Source organism: Panicum virgatum, chromosome 8K, assembly GCF_016808335.1.
Source record: "Panicum virgatum strain AP13 chromosome 8K, P.virgatum_v5, whole genome shotgun sequence".
NCBI lineage: Eukaryota > Viridiplantae > Streptophyta > Magnoliopsida > Poales > Poaceae > Panicum > Panicum virgatum.
Genome location: NC_053143.1, coordinates 37,358,201 through 37,381,514, shown reverse-complemented (window position 1 = coordinate 37,381,514; position 23,314 = coordinate 37,358,201). Strand labels below are relative to the sequence as shown.

The following is a 23,314-nucleotide window of genomic DNA, read 5'->3' as shown; positions in this document are numbered from 1 at the left end:
GCCGGCGGAAAGAACCTCATTGGCGCGGGGGCAAGGTGTCTTTCGAAGATCCGGCATAGGTAACGGAGTGCTTTCCTGATGGCTAAGGGATAGGTGTCCTGGTGCCTAAACCCTGTAGCGATCACTCGCCATGACTGGATGTCGGGGTAGCGGTCACTTCTGGTGATGACTAGGATCACCCTGCAGCGGAGAGTGCCATGATGCTCGTACTCTCTGTTGTAGTACCTTGGGCGTTCCGTGACGCCAAGGCTTTCCAGGGCATTGATCAAGAGGATGGGGAAGCCAGGTGCAGCTTGGCAGTCGCCCTGGGTCCATCCTTCCTCAACCATCTGAAAACAAAGATAGGGTGAAAAACTTGCACAATTATTTGGGGTACATAAAGGGAGTAGATGATATTTTTTATTGCAACATGGTGGGATACAGACTTTATTGGTACACGATTGTTAGAGCAGAGGTTCTAGTTTAGGGGCTACTCCTATCATGGGGACTCTTCCTCGATCCTAAGAGGGCGCTTCTTCAGTGGAAGATACTGATCCATCGCGTCATCTTCGGTCTGAGTACCTTTATCCCAGTGGGTTTCTTCGGGTTCTTCTTCTTCTGTCTGAGTACCTACATCCCAATGGGTTTCCATGGGTTCTTCTTCTTCTTATTCCTCTATCCACCCACCTATTCCTTTGCGAGCCTCGTACTCTCGCATTCGGGCTTGGAGGGAGGCTAGGGAATTTTCAGCGCGTGTGACTCTTGCCTGTTGTTCTTCCAGTTCCGCCTCTTTTTCTTGCATTTGGACTTGGAGAGCGGCTAGGGAATACTCGGCATGTACAGTTCTTGTCTGTTGTTCGTCTAGCTCTTGGGTTGCCATTTCCGCTCGGTGGACTTGTTGCTTCAGTTGCGCCGCTTGTTCGCGGTCGAGTTCATCCAGGGCGGTGAGGTAGATGGATAGATGGGAGACCGTGTCTTCTAGGTCTTCTTCTTCCCTTCCTAGTCCTCTCATCCGGGCAATCCATGTGCGTCCTCTTCCTTCAGTCGGCGGGAAAAATCCCATAGGAGTCTGCTGAAGGTGATGCCTGTAGATTGTGCGTAGACGTCGCAGGGCTTTGCAGGCGGCTTTTCGATAGGTGTCTGGGAAGCGAAAACCAGTGGTGGAGATGAACCAAGGGTCCACATCTGGGTAGCGGGTGCTCCTTGCCACGAAGATCATCAGGTCGCACCGAAGAGTGCCCTTGGAGTCGTACTCCCGGTAGAGAAACTCTGGTGGGTCCACAACTCCGATGCGTTCTAGGCTGAGTATCAACAACTTTGGAAGGCCGGGCTCTGCGTGACAGATTCCGCCGATCCATCCATTGTCAGCCATCTGGAACAGGGCAAGAACCAGTGGTGAGTGTTAGTGTGAAGAAAGGGTTAAGGAAGGAATAATCCTAGTGTGAAAAGGTCTAAGACAGGGTTTCGCTCCTAGGGTCATGTCCTACGGCCAACCAACGGCTCTGATACCACCTGAAGCGTCCCCTCATAAGAGAGAACTTAAATGTGATACAAGCATCAGTCCCAGGAGGCTGATGCCACATTTATTACATCAGATGGTTCATTACCATACAAACCTCCGAGGAGGATACTCGATACAGATGATAATAACAAGTAACCAAGCTACGACATAACACCAGAGCGCAACCCACATGGGATCTAGCTCGCGCTCAGCGTACTGCGTCAGCGAAAACATCTCGAATAGGGCCGGTTCCACAAGCAAGGTTAGGTGTAGAACGATGACCCTACTCGACGTCGTCTGGTACGAAGTCTGGGTCTTCTTCTGTAAAAAGTAAGAATGGGGTGAGTACAAACGTACTCAGCAAGTCCAACCACACCCACGGAGGGGGTTATATCAGAATAACATGCTCAGGTAAAACAAGGATAGGATTATGGTTAAATTTGCGGAAAGCTAAATTTTATGCAGGGGTTCGTTTAGCCGAAAACATTTCAGAAACCAGTTTTTTGTATTGAGTAACACGGAGTTCAAGTTTTAAATTGCTACCGGACTCCCCGTCCATCGTAGCACACGGCACAACTGCCGGACACAATTCCAAAACAACTCACGCTAGCCCAAACCAAGGTAAACACTAGTTATGTGACCACACCGTAACTCGCCCAATACCGTGGGCACGGCTATTCGAATAGCTTTTATCTCTGCAGAGGTGTGAAACTTTACCCACAAGCGGGTACCACAACACGAGCACCGTAGTGTCGGTGTAGATCCCGACATAGCCATTACCCACCTTAGCTAGACCTGATTTGCCATCACGGGATTTACCAAGGGGTCATCGACCTAACTCAGAGGTATAACCGGGGTATAACTCACACAGAGCCTATCCCTTTTCCTTGGGCACCCGTTGCACTCAGCCCTCCTGATGGCTATCACATCAACTAGTGGGGTTTATGCTAAGCCGTTGCCCATTCAACGGTCGAGTGGTTTGCATGATAGTGGAGTTAGGTGAGATGACACACCAACTCGGTCCTTAGTTGTGACAAGATGGGTATCTCCCTTCCTTGCCCTGCCACACAGGCACGAGCACACCAAATGGCAAATCCCGCGGAAATGCCATCCATCCTGTCTAAACTCACTTTTCAAAAACACCGCTTTTATCCCTTCCCACATACTCACGCATTTTCTTTTATAAAACAAATAGCATTTTGTGTAGAGTCCTAAGCATTCTAATAGCGATTAACGTCCAAGCAAAATCAGACATTAATCTAGGTGGTCAAGGAATGGTTATAACAAATCAAGGGGTGGCAATCCAACAGTGTTTTCATGCAGGTAAAACATATGCAATTCTATAAAATAGGCCAAAAAGTTATGTTTATAAAAACTAGGACTGAAACATGCATCAAAGGGTGGGATTGAACTTGCCGTCTTCGTAGCCTTCGGGGAAGTCCTGGTCGAAGCACTGTCTTTTGGGCTCGGGTTCGTGGAACTAGTCCTCATTCACCTGCTTGCAGTACTGCTCGTTGGCGGGCTCCCCTTCGTTCACACCGTGGTCTACGTTGCACACAAACAAACATACAATCAAGAAAAAGAAATAAAAGCTTTTATCGTTGAGCTCGAATCGAAAACCATTAAGATATAGAGTTCGGAGTAATATTTCCAAGTGGTTTTCTAATGGTATGGCCGAAACTAAGTTATGAGTGGCGTGGTAAAGTTTCGGGCCGATCAAAGTTCGTTTGGTGCATGAAATAATAAAGCAACGAGGTGAATAGGGTTAAATCAGTGGTTCAGGGACTTGCTTGTAAGTTTTACTGGAATAGAAAGGGCTTGGTTACAATTTCTAAGAATACTTGGGCTTATTAGAAAAGTGTAAGGGTTCGGTTATAATTGAGTTTATGTGGTGGGGTTTATTTGGTAAACAAAATAGTAAAAGAGGCGGTTTTATTTGAAATAAAGTCAAGGGGTGGAGGGACTCTTTACGGAATAGAGGAAAGGGGGAGGGGCTTTTGGCAACGTTGCCATCCCCCTTCCTCCTCCACGGGAAACAGGGGAGGCGGCCCCCGTGCGTCGGCGGCGGCCGATTCGGCCGCTCTGGGCCACGGCGGCGGCCGGGGTGAGGGGGAAAAGGGAGTAGGGGTGCGGTGGCTTGATTTCCCCACCTGGCTCGACTTGAGGTGGAGCGAGGCGGCGGGTCGTCGAGAGTGGGCGGCGGCGGCCACCGGAGTCCGGCGGGGCGGCGCTCCAGCTGAGGAGGGGAGGGCCGTGGGGGTCAGCAAGGTCGGGGTGGTGGGTGTGGAGCTCGGAGGCAGGGCAGGGGCTCTTTATAGCCGCTGGAAGGCGGTGGCGACTTGGCGGGGCGTGAGCGAACGCCGGCGAGCGGTGCAGGGTGGTTTAATGGCAGTGGGGGCCGGCTCGGCGCTGTGCCGCTCGAGCGTCGAGGCGAGTAGTGGGCTGTGGTGGCGTGTAGCGGGGACGGCGGCAGCTGGGCGGTGGCGCGGACGGTGATACGACGCCTCGGGCAGGCGGCGACCGGCGGTGCTGTGCGGGCGTCAAAAGGGCAGGGGTGCGGACGGCGAGGTGACGCGATGCCTCGGGCAGGCGGTGACCATCGCAGGCGGTGCTGTGCCGAGGTCGCTCGGTGTGTGCGGCTGCGCGGGCGTGCGGGGGGTGTAGGGCGAGCGGGACCGGCGGCGTGGTGCGGCCGGCACGGGCGCGCGCGAGCACGGCCAGGCGGCCGTGGCGTGGCGTGGGCGCGCGCACGGCTCGGGGCATCGCGGCGCGGCGTGTGCGCACGCGTGGGCGTGCGAGGCGGGTCGGGGGGTGCAGGGCGAGCGGGACAGGTGGTGGCCGAGCGGTGCTCGGGGCCGGCGGTCGCGAGCCGAGCAGGGAGAGGAGCCGGGTCGGGCGGCGCTCGGGAGCAGAGAGGGAGGAGGGAAGGGCCGAGCGCGTGGGGAAGGAGAGAGGAGAGGGAAAAAAGATGGAAAAATAGAAAAGAAGAAAAAAGAGAAAAGAAAAAGAAAAGAATGGGAGAGAGAGAAGGGAAAGAAGAGAGAGGAAGGGAGATTCGCGCCGAAAACACGGCGCTCGGTCGGCCACGCGCGACGCCGGGCACGCGTGAGCACGACGCGCGGGTCAAGGAAGAATAGGGCGGTGGATTTGGTTGTCGGGGTCGGGTCTATCAGGGATCGGGAGATCGGGCGGAACAGGGAAAGTTCCTGAAATATTAGGGTTAGGTTTTAGGGAAAAACTTGAGCTCAACGACGAAAATCGATTTTGAAACTAAACAGCGTACGAAACAACTTAGCGAATTTTGGGATGTTACAGTATGGCACTTGCAACCCCCCGACATTTAAGGATGTGTCCCAAGGGACAACTCTTTAATAGCGTGTCGGATGGTTTTAGCGTAACATTGCCCAGAATAGTGTACTCTAAGGCCACGGCAAAATATTAACCTCCATGATGGGGTTAATGTGGGCTTCTACGGTAGTTCCCCTTATAGAACAAGGAGTGATCATGGAGGGTGAACTAATCCAAATTGCTTCAGAAAAGCGTTTCTCTCTATCTGATCATTCCTCCTTCTTGGCTTCCTCGAGAATTACTTCATTAAGGATATCGGGAGGAGAAAGAGGTATCGTAGGCCTATGTTGACGCTCACTAACGACCATTTCTAAGCATTAATATTGCAATAATAAATGGATGAACTTGCATTTCTTACACTCATGCTACTAATAAATCACCGAATTCCACATGTCCCTCTAGATTTCTATGAGTGCAGGTTTTAGCTGAAAATGGAGGGCAATCATACCCTTTTTGGACAAGGAGCAAACACCGACCAATCAGATATCACCACATGAGCTTCACATGGATCGAAAGGCCCACCAGAGAAGAAATTCAACAGAACAAGGGCCCAAACCACGACCATCAACAAGTGGACACCAAAAGCAGCCCACAAGACGAAGAGGAAGGTCGGTGGGCCCACTGGGAGGCTGGCCGACCTACCTGGTCGGCCGACCAGCCCATGGGCCCCACCGCCTTAAGTCTATGACGTGGCAATCTCCCATTGGCTCACAACGTCGGTTCAAGGTGTTCCCTGCTGAAATTCAGGCCAAAGAGAGGGTGGCTCCCCTCTATAAATATGAGGGCATGGGCTCCATTTCAAAACAACACACAACTCAATCATCCAAGCTATCAAGGAAGAAATTGGTGAAGAGCTACTCCCTCAAGATGTAGTTCATCTCCACATGTAGAGGTCTTAGGACTAGAAGAGTTCGGGTTCGAGTCGTAGTTCGAGGTCTTAGAGTCTTCATGGAGAGTCCGGTATGTCTTTTACCTTCTGTAACGAACATGGCACCATTTATGCCATTTCGAGTGATTTTGGTGATCGAATGACAACACAACAATTGGACTAATATGATTGTTAAGATGATCATTCTCAGGTTTTTAGGTTCAAGTGATGACAAAGAGAAAGAAAATATAGGCGTAGCAAGGACCGACGCCTTGATGTTTGGTGCAGGAGGAAATCGAAGCCAAGTCAGCCTATAGGCACCGGTTGAACCGACTGTCCAAGAAAGGGCATCGGTGCATTGGGCGTCCTATGTTCCAGAGACGATGTCAAGTGCCCAGGAGAAGTTTCTTCAGCACCGGTTTAACCGACGGTGCATCGGAGTATGGCATCGGTGCAATGATGTCAGCGCCCAGGAGAAGATTCTTAAGCACCGGATGAACCGGTGATGCATCGGTACAAAGCATCGGTTCAACCGGTGATCACTGCGTCAGCTGTCAGAAGCTCAATGGCTACTTTGGGTTGTGAGTGACCGGATGAACCGACGCTACCCCTGCCAGAGGCATCGGTTCAACCGGTGATACGCAGAATTCTGCTGACCGTTGGAGCAACGGCTACAAGACTTGGTGGCCTATATATACGCCTCACCCCGGCCATTTGAAGATTGCTGGAGTCCCAAGACACCTCATACACATCCAAGAACATCTCCAAGCCATACAAGAGCTCATAGATCATATCCTTAGCTTATAGCACTAGCTTTGTAAAGTGTGAGTGCTAGATTAGCTCTTAGTGAGTGTGATTGCAAGGCCTTGAGCCTTTGTGCTGTGGTTCTCTAGTGAACCAAAACAAGAGCTTGGTGCGCCGGCACCTTGGAGCGTGAAGCTCGCCGGCAACGTCATCGACCCTCCGACTTGGTGTGGAGCGGCGACGACACTTTGTGCGGGGGACGTGGAGACCCCCATCCTTTGTGGAGAAGCTCCTTAGTGGAACCCGGGGCCAAGGTGACCGTGATTGTGTTCACGGAAGAGACTTGGTGGCCGAGTAGCAATACTCTTAGTGAGTGCTACAACAACGTGGATGTAGGTGTGCCTTTGTGGCTAACCGAACCACGGTATAAACACCCGCGTCAAGAGTTTGCTATCTCCTATCCCGCTCTTTAAGCTTCCACATTTCATACTAGCAATTTGTATGCCTTTACTTTCATAGAGTAGTTTCTTGATAGGAAAGGCTATAGGTTGCTAAACTCTTTTGGGATAGGGGTTTTACACTAGAACAACCTAGTTGCACATCTAGATAGCTTGTTTTAAGTTTAAGTTTTGTGCAAACTAGTTGGAGCCATAGGTCAAAGTTTTTATTAGTGCCTAATTCACCCCCTCCCCCTCTTAGGCTAGAGCACCCGATCACTTTCACCTTCTCTTTATGTAATTCTCTGAGTTTGTATTAGATGCTTATTTATTTATTCAGTACTTTGGTTCATATGCTCTTGTTGTGTATGTGATCCTCCTTGTGAGTTATGATTGCCTTGAGTGATTCATATACATAGACTAGTTCGTGTATCATGGCTTTGTTTCATCTTCCTTAATTGGGCGCTCTAGAACTAAGGCTCCAGATAGACAAGAGTGTCCTTGCGCAAGGCTAGAGTAGTGCTTGTTAGCGCAGGCGTGGTGCCTGGGTTGATAACCATATTTGAATGCAACTCTATCCCACAGTTTGTAGAGGTAGCCGGTAGGTCGTGACAGCCCTGTTCGAGCCCTAGTAATCCTCCACGTTCGAATAGAGGGGTAGGAGGTACATAAAGCCATCGGATGCTCAGATTCCTTCTGTTCATCTGGATGCGGTCTCCCTAGTCCATTGATCAGGCTTTTCTTTTGTCTATGAACGACTCAGTTCGGTTTGCTCACGAGAGTACAATAGATTATGGCTCTAGTTACCCTTGATCTTGATCTTCCCTCTTCGATGTCCTAGACATTTTATCTAGTTGTGCTTGTGTGTTCACTACCCCTTTTTATCATGAACATTATTCCCCTGTTCGGATCATTGACATTAATCCATAGTGGTTCCTCCTAACTTAACTACATTCTACACACCGCCGCCTTCCCTGCAGAAATATAAATGACACCCCGGGTTACTCTCGGGTAAAATGCTACGGCGGTACTCCGTGCGCTTGCGGATTCATTTGTGGCCCATGAAATACCTGCCACCCCATTGACGTCTGCAGACGCCATCGCTGATTCCCAGTGGTGACATTGGTAGGCGTCAACAGCCTAAGGGAAGGTTCTGTCAGGAGATCTCTGGATCGATCGGTATGGACAGAGGAAGGTTCCTTCCCTGAATGGGCATCTATGAGATTCGAGGTGTTTCCATGGTTTCCCATTGATTCATCCTCGAATCTAGAAGAGAACTTCGGGGGCTGAATCTCTTCTCCCTCCGATGTTCCTGGTTCGAGCGAGGTTTCTAGAGTTGAATCTAAGGATGTGGAAGATGAAAGATTGGATTTAACTACTAGAAGATCCTCTTGGTTCAACTCACACTCCTCTTGGAGAGGATCAGACTCGGATGACAAGGAGGTATACTCGGCAATATAATCTAAGATTTTATTAACCTCAGCCGGGAACTTTTTGAGGGGTACTCCTCCGGTGATTGAGTTGAGGTAATTGGAGGAATCCTTATCGAGACTCTTCTTAAATTTCCATAGGACTAAAGGATTGAGTGTCGACATGGTAGGGTCGGACTTCACTAGGAGTGAAAATCTGGCCCAGGTTGCACCTAAAGTTTCCTTCGCATTCTGCTGAAAGAAGACGGTAGAGAATCTCGTCTTCAAGGAGTTCCAACTGCCCTTTCCGGTATATGTATAAGATGTATACCATTGCTCTGCCCTCCCTTTAAGAGAGAAGGGAAACAACATCCACTGGAGGACATCTTGTTTCATGCTTGCAGAGGCAAAGTGTGAACAAAGCTGCTCGATCTCCCGCATATGGTGGTCTGGGCTCTCGCTACTTAACCCAGAAAAGGAAAGCTCCTGAACCATAGCGATAAGGTCAGGACAAGGTTCATAGCCGGATGTGGAAGAGGATGGTGGCTCATTGAACTCGCCCCTTGAGGCAGAGAGGCTGTGAAAGGATGGCTTCTCCATGGGTAGCGGGGGTAAAGATAGCAAGAAGAAAACTAAAGATGATACAGGATAAATCCTGTAGGGTAGAGAAGCTTTTAAAGGATAGCTCCTCTATGGGTAGCGGGGGTCAAGGTAGAAGAAAAGAAAAGGCAAAGGATACGAGGACGACTAGGTTCGAAGAAAGATACAGCAACCGTTCCCCGGCAACGGCGCTAGAAAGCTTGTTGGGTATTTTAGCGTCACGAATAATTCCGCAAGCGCACGAATACCGTTGTAGCTTTCACCTCAGAGTATTCTAAGGGTTATCGAATGCACAGAGAACATGTGTGCATTAACTCCTATTCTAGTCGGTCCAAGGACACACCAAGATAAAGGGCAAGGGATGAGAGGATTCCTAAGATAGCACTACTGCTGAGTTAAAGGTCGATCTCTCGGGCACAATACTCACTTTGGGCACCGGCTTACAACTGGTCTGCCAGTTGACTCCGGCCAACAGCTCTACGATATATCCGACCGTGGAGGATTACGAATGACCAATAGGGCTGTCACCACCTACGGCCTACCTCTAACAAACCGTGGGATATAAGGCAAACGAAGGATAACCCTTAGCCTAGACACCACACCTACGCTACTGATTACTACTATAGTCTAACTACGTATGGATCCCCGTAGCAAACTACAGCACTCTGTACGAATACAGAGCGACGAACTTGTGAGTAAGAGAACTGATCTCACTCAACTACAAGCACTACTAGCATCTACTATACCAAGTAAAATACTAGAGATAGGAGCCACGAATACTTACTAAATACCGAAGAATGTAGCAGCATCCGTAGAGGTACAAGCTGGGAGCAGAGTGCCGACACCCCGGCACTTCTCCCGAACTACTCTCTCAGTCTCATAGAGGTACAAAATGGAGAAGAGCGCCGAAGACCGGCGCCCCTCCTGAGTACCTCTACCCTCTCCCTACTCTAAGACAACTCTAAACCAATAGAAGGCTTGAAGTGAGCACTTGATGGATGTGTTGATTCTTACCCCCTCCTCTCATATATATAGGGGGGTGCCATGGCCTTTTCAGCCCCGAGATTGGGCCCCTTCCCCCTGGAACCGACCTATGCATCGAATGAGGAGTTGACACGTGGAAGGGGGAGGTCCAGAGGCGCCGACCGGAAAAGGTGGCCGAACCGCCTCAAACTTGGTCTGGAGGCTGCTAGGTGGGCCCCCGTGTCATACCCAGGTGTGTGGGCCCCTCTTAAGGCGGTTTAGATGATCTGGTGGGCCCATGGATCCTCGTGAACGCGTCTGATTCGTTGAGAGGGTGTTGCCACGGATTGATGACGTGCCACCTTGCTTGTGGGCTGCATTCCTTCTCATGTGAGGCTATCTAGTGGGTCATTTGATCCTTGTACGTAGTTGCGCATTTTGCCTTGATCTGTGGAGTGTGTTCCCCTGCTCATGAAGTGTGTTTTCTCACTTAATTCACTTGCATACAAATAATCACCAACACTCGTAGAAATGGTTAGTAATAAACTCCTATCACTAGGTTGATGCTCACATTTTATGTGTTTATGTAGGAATTGATGGCCTAAATTTGATACTTAGTAGCCGTCAACAATGATTGCTAAATTCGTGGCTCAGATCTTTGCCTCCACGATTAGATCGTTAAGCTTTAATCTTCTTGCCACGCTATTTTTCAACTTCATTATGAAATTTCTTGAACTTTTCGAAGGTTTCAAACTTATGTTTCATCAAGTAGACATAACCATATCTACTCAAATTGTCAGTAAAAGTTATGAAGTATTGGAATCCTCCTCTAGCAATCTAGTTCATTGGTCCACACACATCAGTATGTATGAGTTCTAGCAACTCCGATGCTCTCTCTGAAAAACCTATGAATAGCGTCTTAGTCATCTTGCCTAGCAAACAAGCTTCGCATATCTCGTATGATTCAAAATCAAATGAAGTTAGAAGCCCATCAGAATGGAGTTTCTTCGTGCGTTTCTCACTTATATGACCTATGCCACATGTAGGTAGGATTCAAATCATCAAGCCAATGATTTTTAGCATTTATCTATAAAACATATAAAGTTAGTCCCCACTAAGAGTCATTAACTCTATTTCTTTCAACATGCAAGCTAGCCAATGATTTTTATGCCTTCTACCAATTTTCTGTGCACAACCGCAAGTCACTATTGTAAGTCATCAATTCTAACGCAAATGATTCCTCCACCACAACAAACACACTTGAAAGGAGCTGAAGAAAACCAAAGGCCGTCACTGCAATACGAAGAAACTCAAAGATCGTCCGTGCAATCGAGTTTAAATAACTCCACTCCACCTCCGGCATGCCCTGCCCTACTCGGCACTCTAAGGGCGCCGTCGACTTCATCTTCGGCAATGCCGCCGCCATGCTGCAGGACTGCAACTTCCATGCCCACTGTCCACTCCCCAACCATAGCAGCATCTAGCAAAAGGAGATCAAAGGTATTTGGTGGTGTTTACGCTCATCTTCATGGTGTTTGGTTTTCAATCTCTTTTTTATGGTTTTCTTATGAGGAGCAAAAAAGGTGGGCAAAGAATAATGTAATAATAAGAATACAAGAATAAGAATTAAAAGGGTGAAAAAGAAAAGGAAGAAAAAATGAAAGGAGAAAAGGAAAAGGTAGAGAAAATAAACATGAAAAAATAAAATGAGAGAGACAAAGGAAAAATATAAGCAAATAAAAAGAAAAAAATGTCTCATATTTTACGAGTGCTATTTTGTCATTAATATTTTATTTAGCTAAAATAATTTTTCTTCTATGTCTCAAGTCCCGCATCAACGTGTGGGGAAACACCTAATATTACAGATAGTTGTGTCAATGACATGTAGGTCCAACTCCATCATGGGCCTACCTGCAGGCTTTTCCTCTTTTATATACACTCCGTCATCCCCAGTCACAGCTCAGTCTCACAATCCAATGCTAGTTTGGTAAAATGTCGCTTTAAATTTTTTTTGGAAAAATCTCAAAGCTTTGGTGGAATTAGCTGTTCATTTTCAAACAAGAAAAAATACTAATGACCTCTAAAGTTCGAATTAGTTGAAAATTTCAACCAGATCTGGAGAAAAAGGAGAGCCCTTGCCAGTGAAGAACAAGAGGCAGCATGACAGCATTGGTCTAAGCACTAGCTCAGTTGTAGTTCTTTTGAGTTGGAGATGCAGCCATACTCCCACAGATACTTCTTTCTCCCCTAAAAGGTCTATTATTTCCAAGTTCAAAAAGGTGTTTCTCGATAACTTTTTACAATGACCTCAATTTCCTGTTAAGTTAATACATTGAGGATCCTCATATTTGCAACACTCACAATAACCAAACGCCGTACGAAGATCACTTCTTTTTCTATAAGCCAAGGTGCAGATTTGCCCGTTGAATTTGCATCCCCTCACCTGATTTTCGCAATTCACATCGCAGCAAAGACTGGACTCCACATTATGGTCCCAGAAATCAAACCCCAGGTCATGTCTCAAAGATGCCCTTCACGTAAATCATCCCCTTCTCGCTAAACTTGAGCTCCTTCCTCATCTGCTCAACTTGGACGTCATCACCTCGCACAAGGATCTCAGATACGTTCCCATCATCTGACAGGATCATCTTGACCTTGATCTCTTCTTTCCTTGATGCTTTTGTCCAGTAGTACACTCCCCTGGAGCATCATGAAGGGACAGTTACTACATTTTCGCTGGAAGTTTCATTATGGATTGCCAGGAGCTGAGAGTTGCAGAGACATACGCCAAGGGGCTTAGGGTCATAAGCCAGAACCAGTTGTTTCCACCTTCTGGGACAGCGATCGATAGAACAAGCCCAACGCTACCGAGGCTAATGCAGGTGCAGAAGGTCAGCAGCGCTGCCTGTCCTCTGCTTGGTACCATCGTGCCCTCAAAGCTGTCCAGAAATACAAAAATATTTTGATTTACAACAAATTCCCATGCCAAGCAAGTTCCATAAGCACATTAGATTAAATTACGGAAACTAGTAATTGCAGCTTCATCAGATGAGTCACCATTGACCAAAACAGTGGCTAGTCTGCTTCATTACTACTCTGCAGCTATTAATTAGGAATCAGTTGATAGATGCCTTCTTCTTCAAATTTTTATAGGCAACCACATCATTATAATTCTAGCACTTCTAAGTAACACAAGTATTACTACTATGGATAATTTTATCTTTGTGTGGTTATTTTTGTTCCTTGAAACACCAATTACTGTGTCCAATGCTAGGGTGGAGATCACTATGAACTCAAAGATCCAAATTGGCAGCAACATTTAGAATGGCAAACAAATTGAACTATGTTATATGCATTCCTAAGAGTTCTGTCACACTCACACCACACTAAAATATAGTTTGCTACTTCTGTCCGGTAGTAACTTAGCTACGTTTTGCTGCACTAGTATACAACGCCAGCATATTACTTACGTGATAACCTCACCGCAGTCTGATACAGTGAAATTGTTGCGGGTGAAGAACGACAGGATCTCTCCAGCCACCTGATTTGGCGCCATCGACTGCCCTCCCTCTTTGATAAATGTCTTCTGTACAATCTGCATCCACCAATTCGGCATACATATGACAAACGGTGCTGCTGAATTGTGGCCAAGAACCAAACAAAAAGGTTTGAGAAACCGCATTAGCCTCTAAAGTAGTAGGCTAGCAGCCAAACTTAGCCACTATGAAACTCTTTTGGTGAAACAACTTTGCCGCATCCAGAGCTAAGAAATTTTAATTATACAATGCAGTGCCGTCCCTATCGGACATGGTGGTAGCATCTTGGACATGTAAATCAAAAGAGAAAAGAAGAAGGTGTCCTCTTTGGCCGACACAAACAAGTCCACTCCACTACCACTACCAGTATCCACATCACAGAGCACTAGCAGTCACATCTGGAAAAAGAAGGAAGAACGAAGCCTGCTTCAGAGCCACGCAGGCTCTCGAATGCGTGTGCACGCTCGCCAGGGATCACCCACAGTTCCGGAGACAAGAAAAGCTCATCCAGAATCACCCAGCTATACAGCCGCGGATGCATCTACGCGGAATTACCGTAACAGTGGCACGAGCACGGCGCACCGGCACGTGTGTGCGGCACGCGCCCTGCTCACAGCGCACTCGTGCACGCGCGTGCTCGCCAGGAGCAGCGACGAGCGCGCGTGCGGCGGGAGCTAGTCGGATGCAAGCGGGGGATGCCATCCAGAGAGGGGGGAATTGGAAGGGGAACGGATTAGCTACGGACCTTGGACTTGACGGAGCGCTTGATGAGCGACCACAGCCCCGGCACGGAGAGCACGAAGAGCCCCAGCGACGTGTAGTAGCTCGCCTGCGAGTACCCGGTCCCGCCGGCCGCCGCCGCGGCGTCGAGCAGGACCGCGGCGCGGTCGAGCGACGCTCGCGCGGGTGAGGCGCGGAGCCGCCTTCGTCTCGGCCCGGACACCCTCCGGGAGAAGGCGGCCGCGCCGCGCCGCGTCGGCGGCGGCGCGGCGCGGAGCGGGAGGAGGAGGCGCGGAGCGACCGTGGCGGCGTCCATTTTCGGCTGGGGATAAGGCCGCGGGGGTGGGAAAGCAGGGGGGCGGTGCGCTCATAAAGTTGGTGGGGCCCACGTGTAAGTGGGGATGTACGACTGTCTTCTGGCAACTTGGGAGGTTTGGGAGGTGGGGAATAAAAGAAAAAATTCATATTACTCCTCGAACTCCGCAGAAAGTCTAAAACTCAATTCCGAAAAACCAGGTAAATTACACTCCCAATTTCCCGAAATCAGACAACGAACACCCTCGACCTCAAACCAGTCTAGTTTTTTACCACGTTGGCAGCCATGTTGGCAAGGGGCCAATACAATAGCTGGCTCTCTGTTCCTCCAATTCTCTCGCTGGCTCTGTCTTCCTCCCCTCTCTCTCGCTGTCGCTCATGCACAGTCTCACCCCCAGCAGAGTGGTCCCAGACTCCCATCGCCGGCGAGCAGTGGAGGGAGATGGCCGGCGCGTGAATGGGGAGCTCATCCCCTTCGGCAAGGGGGGGCCTAAAACAGGTCCACTGCCGACGCCCCTGCCCAATTTCTCCCTGGGCGCCGCCAGCCACCTTCCCCCTTCGTGTTTCTGGATCGAGTTCGTGCTGCTGTGTTTGACTCCATTTTCGCATCACCTGAAGCAACTACAGTAAGGAGGGGAGGGGATTCTAGTGTTGTAAGGTGAGCACTCGATTCCTGAATATCTAGGGACTCCGGGTTCAGCGTGTCCGGCGCCAGCTCCTCGTTCCTGTCGTCGGTGACGACCGGCGACGGGAGCGTGTCGAACGGGCGCGGCGGCGGCGGGTCGTCATCGCCGCTGATGCTCCCGCCGCCGACAGGCGCGGCCAGCTGCGGGAAGCCGCCGCTGTCGTCGTCCGGCGCCGGACAGAAGCGCAAGTGCCACGAGCACGCGCACTCGGAGAACGTCGTCGGCGGCAAGTACAGGGCCACCGGCGGCCGATGCCACTGCTCCAAGGGCCACCGGCGGCCGATGCCACTGCTCCAAGCGCAGGTAACTTGGAATCCATCCTTGATGCTGGCGCTTGTCGCCGAATCCATCAATTATAAGCGACGAATCGAACCGGAGAGAAAGAAAACGAATTGATGAATCTGTTGAATCTGCAGGAAGCACCGGGTGAAGCGGACGATCCGCGTGCCGGCGATTAGCCCGAAGGTGTCGGACATCCTCGCCGACGAGTACTCGTGGCGCAAGTACGAGCAGAAGCCCATCAAGGGATCGCCATAGAGAGCTCAGAGAAATAGAGAGAGGGTAAGAAAGGCCTTGTTTGGTTATGCTAGAAAACTAGCACGCACGCATTCCGAAAAAAGAATCTCGTATGCATGAAGCATTAAATGAAGTTTATTTGCAAAAAAATTTTAGGGATGGGTGTAACTTTTCGCGACGGATCTAACAACGGTAATTAATCGATGATTTGCTACAGTGATGCTACAGTAACCATCCTCTAATCGTGCGGTCAAAGGTCTCATTAGATTCTTCATGGCCACTAGCGCAGGGGTTCTGAAGTTGGTTTTGTAAACTGGCTTTGTTTAACACCGTAATTAACGGTCAAAGTTGTTACTATTCACTAGCGCTACAATTGGAGCACAAACCAAACAAGAGCAAAAGAAGCCACCGACAGAGAGAGAAAGAGCAGTCTATTAATGGCTCCCCTTGCCAACGTGGAGTCCAGGTGGACCAAAACCAGCTTGGTTTGGGCGGAAGGGGTGTTCGTGCCTGGTTTTAGGAGATTGAGGTTGTAATTTACCCGGTTTCAAACTTTAGGGTTGAGTTTTAGACTTTCTGCTGAGTTTGAGGGGTAATGTAGACTTTCTCCGGGAATAAAACAGGTGGAAGAATAAGCTACCTGGAATGATAATATTTTTTTAAAACTAGAGTAAATTGATTTCTTGGTCTAAAAATGTTGCTCTGAGTTTCTTAGTCTCTTTTCATTTGAACTTGCTTCCTTGGCGTCATAACAAATTTCATTTAGTTTCTTGGCCCTTCTGTTAGGCTGTCCACAATGGCAAGAGCAAGAGCAAATTTGCTCTTGCCTCGTTTCCCACGCTCTTTCTGTCTACAGTGCCAAACAGTGCATCTACAGTGTCAAACAGTAAATTTACTCCTCCATTTCCTCCTATCACTGTGGACGGTCTTAGGCCCTTTCCAACGACAAGAGTCAGCAGCTGGCTCATGTGGAGGAGAGAGAGGACCGGCAGTAGCAACGGCTGCCTCGGGACGCGTGCGTGTGAGGGAGAGACGTGTCGGGGTGCGTTCACACTAGACGGGAAGCGAAGCTCTACTGGTAGTTGTGTTCGCACTATTCAATGATTAAAAAATTAATCTGTACTAGCTCTAAGAGCAGCAGCAGCGTATAATCGTTTCACAAAGAAGCTTGAAGGCCATGTCAGCACGGTAGATTTCAAGTTATTTTGATCCAGCGTGACGCACCCACTTCCCTGCTATCCAATCAAATAAAAAATATGGTCAATATAACTCTTCTTCTCACTCTCTTACCTGCCGGGCTGGTAAAGTACATCCTTAAAACTGTATTTTATTTGGAGCACCTGGTGCAAAACGCAGCACCTGAGCTAGGGAGTTGCTCCAGAGCATCCTATGCTCCAGCGTGAAGCATCCTAACAATGTTTCTTTCTCCACCCGTAGCACTACCTAAAAACCAACGCTGGAGCTGCTCTAAGCCCACCATTGGAGGAGGCCTTAGCCCGTTAAGATAACGATGTTAAAAGCAACACGAAATGACTTTCACCCCTAACGGGCGGACCCCGCGCATCAGCATCTTCCTCTTTACAGGGAAGGGAAGACGGGAGCCTCCGGTGGCTGGCGGCGGAGCCATCTCGGGACGCAGCTCACCGTCGGCGGCTAGCGTGGAGGTGTTGCTCGCCCGCGGCGAGGGCTCGCGCGTAGCGGGGTCGTAGGCCCGCGGCAGAACGCATGTAGTGGCTCACGGCGGAGCGCCGGCGGTGGCACGCTGTGCTCGCTCGGGGTACGGGGCTCGCTCGTTTACGCTTGCTTGAATGGGTAACGCGGGGGTAGTCCTGTCTTTTTGCGCGCACTTGCTCGAAGGGGCAATGGTAGCTCTGGACGGAACCAGAGGGGGAAGGGCCAAGAAACTAAATGAAATTCCTTTTGAGGCCAATGAAGCAAGTTTAAATGAAAAGGAGCCAAAAAACTAAGAGCAACTTTTTTTTAGGACCAAGGAACCTATTTACTCTTAAAACTATATTCAATTTGCAAGGGATGGGCAATTATATTTTGCAATTCAAAAGAAACATCTCAGAGTTGGATGTATGAATTTTTGAAAAGTTTGAACTGAAAATAAACGTAATATTTCTTCCTCGTATTTGACATTCGTTGAAGTCGTCGGCACTACTTTTTCATCCATCCAATTCGATCGGGTTACATTGACCAACAAACTTGGTAGCAATGTCTCGCTCAAGGATCGTAATGAGTTTATTATAAAAAAGGATTGTATGAGTTTCATCCATCCATGCATGGATTGCATTGTTCAATTTTGATCTCAACTTTCAAGATAATAAACGTCCTTTATGATGAATATGCATAAACGTCCTACCTGTATAAAGGTCGCGGGGGGTAAAGGATATGAGCAATCTACAACTGGATATGGTTCATGAAGAATCCTCAAGAAGTCAATCATCTGTGTACATGCAGACCGAATCAAGTTAAGCAGATTGCAAGACTCAAATGAATTTATTAAAGCAATTGCAGGAGGGGAAAAAACAGGTAATTGCATTCAATAATGCTAACTCGAAAGCTGCACATCACATCTTCCTTCCATTAAACATTTGTAGGAATCTCGCATACTAACTAGCATATATGAGGAAATGACATAAAAAAAAACTGGGGAAAGGCGCATTACTTGTACCGTTAAGTTGATAAATGCTATTTAACGACCTCTGGCAATTTAGGCTCAAATAATACAGTCCATCAGTAGCTGCACTTGCTGCACGGCTCGATAACCTTCAGGTTCACAGCCACGGGCACTCTTCCCTCAATGTATCTCTGAATGGCGATGCGGGCCTTTCCTGCCTCTACAAGCGCCTCCGCATCCATCGGCCAGCATCTGTCAATGTTGGCAAACCTCCTGTCATGGCCACGGGTAGTGTCTAGTGTAAGGCACTCCAATGATTTTGTTTTCACCATAATGTGGATTGTGAGCTCAATCATGCTCTTCGCGGAGCAAAAGCCAGTTATCATCACATTCTTTAGGTTGTCATAGCAGCTTTCTGAAAGGTGCAGTGGATGTGAGGAATCACTGATCACATCTTCAACAATCGAATCATGCCTAATGGTTGGCATCCCAATCTGCACAGGAAAAAGTTAGTGTCTCTTCCATGTAGCCAGAAGGTTTTCAATTTGACTGGATATAACCATCTTCACTACAAACATGTAATTCACTTGTAGCAAAACCATGACTAAGGAAATATTTAGTTAAATCCAGTTTCCATTCAGCAACAAGTGACACCGAGTTTCTGGCTTTTCATGTCCTTGGTGCTTGAAATCTTAGCTCTCTAGTTTCTTAATCTGAGCCAGCTAGGTTCAGAAACAGAAGCGAGGGTGGCTCAGATTTTGCCAGCTCTTTAGCTAGGTAATATAATCTTTCTTGGCATATAACTGCAAGTAATTAGCTTGTATTTCAAAAGTAGAGATTACATAATTGTTAAATCTGTTTTCATTATGGACAGTTCTTCAGAGATAGATGAAGACTTACACGCAAGATGAAAGTCTCCAAGGCAGGAGAAGCATCAAGGAAAGAAATCAGGCAGCAAAAGTCAAAGTCTAGGGAATTTGGTGCGTGCAAAATTATCTCCAGGTGCTTCAGCTGTAGGAATTTGCCAAACGCCGTTGGTATATTGATAGTCTGAAGACAGGATGCCCCAGATATTAATTAGTACCAAGTATGAGAAATTTAGTGTAAGCATACAGCTATTCAACAGTGCTTCACTTTCATAAAAATAAATTAAATAGGAAGGATGACACTGACCTCATCAATTATTGACAGATACAGAATTTGGAGATTCGGTGCAATGAGTGGAAGTTTGGTAATAGCATAATCAAGTGCATTAGATGAATAGTCACAACGAAATCTTATTTTCCTCACTTGTGATGCATGTCCAAGCGAGATATGTGTTTGCCGTCCTGAACAGGAGAGTGTTGAGAGATTCGGGGCATTGCTGTCAATCATCTCTAGCATTTCGCAATCCAGCACTTCCAGGAAATTAAGCTTTTGCAGCTGACAAGGTATTTTCAAGCAAATTATATTATTGCAGTTCCAAAGGGAAATTTTCTCCAAAGCATAAGAGTTGGACAGAAAACAAAATAGTTCCTCGCCAGTGACGTCAACTGAATGCAAATCCAAATTTGTCAGGCTACTCATGAAACCAGCTTGTTCCAGGGAGCGAAGAGAACATCCAGCAAGCATCAAAGACTGAATGGAGCTTCCCCTCTCCCCAGATAAAAGAGAACATGGAAAGCTGTACTTTATGTCACTGAGTTCAAACAGTGATAGATCAAACTCTTTAATCCCAGGTGTAATGGCAACTTGAACCCAGCGGTCCACAGTACTGGGATCCATAGTGGAGCAAGGGTAGTTTTCTAGTCTAAATTCCTTCACTCCCATGCCAGAGTGATTCTGCATAATGTGGTCAACTCTACTAATAAAATCCCTTGTCAATTCATCATACTTGGATCCATAATCCTTTATGCCTAAAGAATCAACAGAAAGGATGAGCCTGGGATAGTATCTCCAAGAACGCAGAAAAGCATGAGACACGCAGGCAGCTTGAGCGGCATCTCGAATTGGCATGAGAGCATGTATCCGGTGAAGAATGTCCTGTGCAAGCATGAGAGAAATAATCAACATCATAAAATGGATGCAACAATAATGCTTCTTTGAGTTGATAGTACAGGAAATTCCTACCCATTTATGTGATAGCATTTACGTTTTCCTAACAAGTTACACTGTTTCTGAGCTGCACACACCGTGGGCCATCCCCATCTTCTAATTATGAAAACAGAAACTTACCCATACCCATCCCCACTTGACAAGAAGACATAATGACACATCTATAGACAGACCACAGACTTAACTTGCACAGCAACTCCGGACCTGACCGTAGATTGAATGTAAGATGGACCAGCAAATTTCTATAATCCAAAATGCGCCTGGTGCTAGCCACAAACAATTGAACACGATGTTTTTCCCCACTTGCAATTAAATAGACTAATCACTATCAGGATCCCATCTCAAACCTCGGGAAGGTGGACCGGCGATTCCGTTCCTTCGGCACAATTAGAATCCGCCTTTATTTGAGCAGCCGAGCAAGTTGATCCGTCACCTGCAAATCAGCGAGGTCATGAACTCATGGCACAGAAGGGCATAAAGTAACAGCTTTATGCCACATCGGTTCAGTAATTCAACTTTTCCTCGTCAATAACAATAAACTGAAAAGAGCCTAGGTTTTGAGGATTTGGTGAACAAGAGGGGGCGAAATATGCAAATCTATGCATATAATTTAAGAGATCTTCTTCGTACGAATCAAGAAATTGGATCGAGCAGGAGGCGTACCTGTGATCGGGTCTTGGGTCTGCCCCTGGATAGACAGCGCCTTCATCTGCTCGGGCGTCCCCATGGCCGCCGCCCCCAAATCGAAGCCAAAGCCGGCGAGATCGACGGTCCCTCGCTCTCGCGGATTTAGGCACTGAAAGCCCAGAAGTACAACGGCAACGGTGGAGGTGGCCGTGCTGCGGCCGTGAAAGAGAGGAAGGGGATGATCACGCAGGGCGGCGGCCGGCGGCGGAGGAAGAGTTTGGTAGATTTTGTGTGGAAAAGACGAAAAGTGAAAAAAATGCTTTATTCGTGCAAAAATGCAAAACGACCACCTTTAACTTTGAGATTATTGGCCGATCCGCACTGCTAGTACTCCCTCCGTACAGAAAATAGATGGTGTTTAGGACGACAACACGGCTTTCAAAGCATAACTTTGATTGTTTATTTTTATAAAAATATTTGTTGAAAAGTGATATATGTATATTTTAATAAAATTGTTTTTAAATAAATCTATTCATATAATTTTCACTATATCAAACTCAATAACTTAAAAGTTATTTATAATTTATATCCTCAATATTTGATTCAAATCTTGTCCAAACGACATCTAAATTCTATATGGAGGGAGTACTTCAAATCCATACTCTAAACGAAATATTCTATCATGGTCATCAAGATTCTTTGCTTTATGTTCAATTTCGCTGCAACCATTTATTTTCTATATTTCTACTCTATAGCAACTACCAGTCATGGGACCCACTTATCAGGATTATTTTTTTTCTCTTTTCCCTTCTTCCTTATCTGCCCCCCTCACCTCCCCCGTCCTTTTCTCCATCTCTGCGGCCCTCTCCTCTGGCCATCCACGGGCCTCCTCCGTCCCCCTCTCTCGCCGGTGGCGGCACCTGGGAGCCACGCTCCGCGCCGCCATGGGCGGCCGAGCTCCATGCCGCCACGGTTCACGGGCAGGCGAGCTCCACGGGCCCGCGGCTCGCGGGCGGCCGAGCTCCGCGCCGCCGCGGCCTGCCTCGCCTCCCTCCCCCTCCTCCTCCCTCTAGCCCCGGCGGGCGGCGAGCTCGGCTCGGCTCCGGTGCGCCCGCCCCGCACCTCCACGGGGAGCTGGCGGCGGGCCTCGCGGCGGCACCCCCTGCCCCTACTCTCCCTCTGCAGGGCCATGGCGGAGGCGGAGGCGGAGGCGCGGTGGGGCCGCGGCGAGGTGGAGGCGCCGGTGAGGGAGGAGCGGCCAGCTCCCGGCGAAGGCGAGGGGGAGCCTGCGCGCGGCGCGTCTGGACCGGCCGGGCAGCCTGCGCGCGGGCGGACGACGGGCAGGCCTCTGCTCGCGGCGGGCGCGGCGCGGGGACGCGGCGGTGACGGCCCGGCCTCCGAGCTCTGCTTCCCCCCGTCTCTCTGTCTCCGTCAGGGGCCCTCCCGGGCGGCCTCGAGCTTTGTTGGTGGCCCTCTCTCCCCGCTCGCCGGTGGCCCTCTCTTTCCCCGCTTGCCGGCCGGGTCGTTGGCATGGCGCGCGAGTGCGCGAGTCCCACGCCACGTCGTGCGTACCGTTCCTTCTCTACTCCCCTTGATTTGCGGAAAGATACTGGCACTTTTCGCGTTCACCGCTACAGCCAAAAAAAGAGTACACACGGACGGTAAGTTGTTTACCGTGCCTTTTACAGGCACTACTGCGGATAGTCTTAAGCCCTTAACACCCTGCGACAACAGACCCACCTTTTTTCGAATATGAAGCGCGATTTATTTTTTTTCGGAACAGACCCACCTTGATATCTATAAACACATGTCTCATATATTCAGACGTTGCTACATGTGAAGTAATATAAATATATTAATTATTAGCATACACCATATAAATATATTGATTATTAGCGTACGCCGTATTGTAATGTTAAATGTGATTTTATAAAAAAGTATGATATTATACAATATATATATATATATCGTATAATAGTATTTTTTATATGGGTCCAACGCTAGAAGCTGGTCAACCCCGATCGCTGGCGGCGGAATCGCTTCTGGGTAGTTCGGATGGTTACCAGCTGACACAGGCGCTCCAGCTGACGGATGAGGAGGTTGACCATCTTAAAACATGTCGCCATCTGGTGACTGGTGGTCCGTTTTACTGCCATCGGGTGGCCTGCGGAGGAGCAGAGTATGGCCGTCTCCGCCTCGATTGAGTATGATAGTCGGAGGCAGACCTTGGCAGTCTACGTCGGCGCCGGTGGTTAAAGCAAGGGCAAGGCCGGGAGAGGCTATAGTCGTCAAGGACAAGGTCGGAAAGGATTGTTTGAGTCCGGCTGCAGACTAGGCTATTCAGTAGC

General features: G+C 48.6%; 3 protein-coding genes across 5 annotated transcripts; 1 reads left to right on the top strand and 2 right to left on the bottom strand.

Moving 5' to 3' along the window:
* Positions 1–12,082: 12,082 nt before the first annotated feature.
* Positions 12,083–14,458, bottom strand: LOC120644527 (protein COFACTOR ASSEMBLY OF COMPLEX C SUBUNIT B CCB1, chloroplastic-like). Its single transcript, XM_039921160.1, has 4 exons — positions 14,131–14,458; positions 13,320–13,444; positions 12,636–12,788; positions 12,083–12,549 (listed from the first exon to the last, which is right to left on the bottom strand). Exons 1-4 carry the CDS (start codon positions 14,419–14,421, stop codon positions 12,363–12,365), a joined length of 756 nt encoding a protein of 251 aa, XP_039777094.1. The 5' UTR covers positions 14,422–14,458; the 3' UTR covers positions 12,083–12,362.
* Positions 14,459–15,097: 639 nt separating this feature from the next.
* Positions 15,098–16,290, top strand: LOC120644528 (WRKY transcription factor WRKY51-like; the record flags this gene model as incomplete). The annotated part of the gene is made up of 3 exons (XM_039921161.1): positions 15,098–15,409; positions 15,523–15,672; positions 16,020–16,290. Coding segments are annotated over 2 exons (354 nt in total), but the record flags the coding sequence as incomplete, so codon positions are not given.
* Positions 16,291–17,840: 1,550 nt separating this feature from the next.
* On the bottom strand, positions 17,841–21,293 carry LOC120644525. 3 transcript variants are annotated; one of them, XR_005663787.1, is made up of 6 exons: positions 21,003–21,293; positions 20,687–20,772; positions 19,419–20,267; positions 19,146–19,295; positions 18,294–18,739; positions 17,841–18,071 (listed from the first exon to the last, which is right to left on the bottom strand). XR_005663787.1 is itself a non-coding variant. In XM_039921159.1 (5 exons), the coding sequence occupies exons 1-5, from the start codon at positions 21,064–21,066 to the stop codon at positions 18,362–18,364; spliced, it is 1,527 nt and encodes a 508-aa protein (XP_039777093.1). In that variant the 5' UTR covers positions 21,067–21,293; the 3' UTR covers positions 18,106–18,361. The 3 variants fall into 3 exon arrangements, 1 of the variants encoding a protein (XP_039777093.1); XR_005663788.1 differs by having other exon boundaries at positions 18,300–18,739; XM_039921159.1 differs by lacking the exon at positions 17,841–18,071 and having other exon boundaries at positions 18,106–18,739.
* Positions 21,294–23,314: the final 2,021 nt, after the last annotated feature.

Excerpts from the sequence above, each read along its gene's own strand:
- LOC120644527 (XM_039921160.1), bottom strand. The coding sequence starts at position 14,421 with ATGGACGCCGCCACGGTCGCTCCGCGCCTCCTCCTCCCGCTCCGCGCC. Across the intron at positions 13,445-14,130 it reads AGCGCTCCGTCAAGTCCAAG|ATTGTACAGAAGACATTTAT; the intron begins GTCCGTAGCTAA and ends TGGTGGATGCAG. Across the intron at positions 12,550-12,635 it reads ATGACCCTAAGCCCCTTGGC|GGGAGTGTACTACTGGACAA; the intron begins GTATGTCTCTGC and ends ATGATGCTCCAG.
- LOC120644525 (XM_039921159.1), bottom strand. The coding sequence starts at position 21,066 with ATGGGGACGCCCGAGCAGATGAAGGCGCTGTCTATCCAGGGGCAGACC. Across the intron at positions 20,268-20,686 it reads CGCCGGTCCACCTTCCCGAG|GACATTCTTCACCGGATACA; the intron begins GTTTGAGATGGG and ends ATGCTTGCACAG. Across the intron at positions 19,296-19,418 it reads ATCTGTCAATAATTGATGAG|ACTATCAATATACCAACGGC; the intron begins GTCAGTGTCATC and ends TCCTGTCTTCAG.